This window comes from Microtus ochrogaster (assembly GCF_000317375.1).
Source record: "Microtus ochrogaster isolate Prairie Vole_2 chromosome 14 unlocalized genomic scaffold, MicOch1.0 chr14_random_1, whole genome shotgun sequence".
Lineage (NCBI taxonomy): Eukaryota > Metazoa > Chordata > Mammalia > Rodentia > Cricetidae > Microtus > Microtus ochrogaster.
In genome coordinates, this window is record NW_004949096.1 from 5,360,470 (window position 1) to 5,362,664 (window position 2,195).

General features: G+C 41.5%; 1 protein-coding gene across 1 annotated transcript; it reads left to right on the forward strand.

Moving 5' to 3' along the window:
- The first annotated feature begins 1,361 nt into the window (after positions 1-1,361).
- LOC101994902 (peptidyl-prolyl cis-trans isomerase A-like) lies at positions 1,362-1,986 on the forward strand. Its single transcript, XM_013352629.2, has one exon. It carries the CDS (start codon positions 1,362-1,364, stop codon positions 1,857-1,859), a length of 498 nt encoding a protein of 165 aa, XP_013208083.1. The 3' UTR covers positions 1,860-1,986.
- The last annotated feature ends 209 nt before the right edge of the window (positions 1,987-2,195 follow it).

Sequence of the window (2,195 nt, forward strand, 5' to 3'; positions counted from 1 at the left end):
CCCCACACAAGACCCATTAGGCATCCCATGGTATGCTGTATGGGTGAGCTATGTCATTAGCTAAATTAGATATTTAAATGCCTTTTAGGATTAAAATACTTTAGCTTGAAATGGATTTATTGGCATATATTCTTGTCATAAGTTCACGAATATCTACATTTCAAGTCTGAGCATACAACTCACCCACTTCTAAGTCTCAAACACTGCCACAAGGAAGCCATAGTACAAGTCTTGCCATTTTCCGTCTTTGTTTGGATACAAGTTCTTTCCCTATAATACCATTCACCTGGCACCTCTACCCTCAGCATCAAGTTTTATGGTTTATCTTGCTAATAATATTCCCTTTAGCCCTCAAATCTTGCTCCTTGGTCTTATGGCTGTCACTCACAATTGTGCTGTTTTTAACTATCACAGAAAAGCAGTCTTAAGTCTGTGTGGTGGTTTGGATAAGAATGATCTCCTTAGATCCACATATTTGACTACTTGCTTCCTAGTTGATTAAACTGCTTGAGAAGGATTAGAAGGTGTGGCCTTGCTGGAGAAGGTGTGTCACTGGAGGGAGGCTTTGTGGTTTCCAAACATGGAAATTTCAAAAGCCCATACCATTTCTAATTAGCTTTCTTTGCCTCATGGTTGTGTTTTAAGATGTGAGCTCACTGCTCCAGAGGCATGTCTGTCTGCTGCTGTGGTCCCTTCCATAATAATTATGGCATGCTGAAACTGTAATCCCCAAATAATTGTTTACTTTTGCACATTGCCTTGCTCATGGTGCCTTATTATAGCAATAAAAAAAGTGGCTAAGAGAGCCTGGGAGCCTTCTTTCCTGAGCTCATACATCCTTCCAGCGTTCATAAACAAGGGTTCCAATGACCTAGACATTTTTGGTCCACTAGTCTCTTTTTAATGCAAAGTCCATTGGTTCTCTAAGTAGAGGCATACAAACACCCAGGAAGGAGACACCACCCTCCCCTCTTACCCAGCAACTTGAGACGCTGAGTTCTTCCAACAGGGCCCAGTTCTAGACTTCTTAAGTGTATAGCCGGGCAATTGCTAAAAATGAAATAGAGCCACGTATTCTGCTGTACTTCAATACATGTTTCTCTAAAAGAATGATGCTTTGTATTATATAATCTAATTAAATGATACTTACCACAGTGGTATTTCCATTTTATATCTTGACAGGCATAAAGCAAAATTGAGCTGAAAAGAAAAAGGAACCAAGTCTAGTTATTTTGCAAATATTCCTTTTAGGTTTCTCTCTTAGGAAATTAGTGAATTAAAATTTCTGCACTAATTTCCCTTTAAGTCTATGCTAATGGCTTTGCAGACGCCGCTGTCCCCTCTCACCGCTTGCTGCAGCCATGGTTAACCCCACCGTGTTCTTCGACAGCACGGCCGATGGCGAGCCCTTGGGCCGCGTCTCCTTCGAGCTGTTTGCAGACAAAGTTCCAAAGACAGCAGAAAACTTTCCTGCTCTGAGCACTGGAGAGAAAGGATTTGGATATAAGGGTTCTTCCTTTCACAGGATTATTCCAGGATTCATGTGCCAGGGTGGTGACTTCACATGCCATGATGGCACTGGCGGCAGATCCATCTACGGAGAAAAATTTGAGGATGAGAACTTCATCCTGAAGCATACAGGTCCTGGTATCTTGTCCATGGCGAATGCTGGACCAAACACAAACGGTTCCCAGTTTTTTATCTGCATCACCACCAAGACTGAGTGGCTGGATGGCAAACATGTGGTCTTTGGGAAGGTGAAAGAAGGCATGAACATTGTGGAAACCATGGAGCGTTTTGGGTCCAGGAATGGCGAGACCAGCAAGAAGATCACCATTTCCGACTGTGCACAACTCTAATTCTCTTGACTTGCTGGCTTCTTACCCACCAGACCATTCCTTCTGTAGCTCAGGAGAGCACCCCAGCCCCATCTGCTCGCAGTACCCTGTAATCTCTGCTCTCACTGACGTTCTTTGGGTTCCATATTTTCCTCATTCCCCTTCAAGTTTAGCTGGATTGCAGGGTTAAGTTTACGATTATGAATAAAAACTAAGTAAGAAAAAAAAGTCTATGCTAATGGCATAGAGTAATGGCAACTTTTTTTAAAAAAAGTCTTCCACTTGTCTCCTTTATATACTATGATGTATTTCATTTTCATTTTAAAATTATATTTTATCTATTATTATTATTGTGTG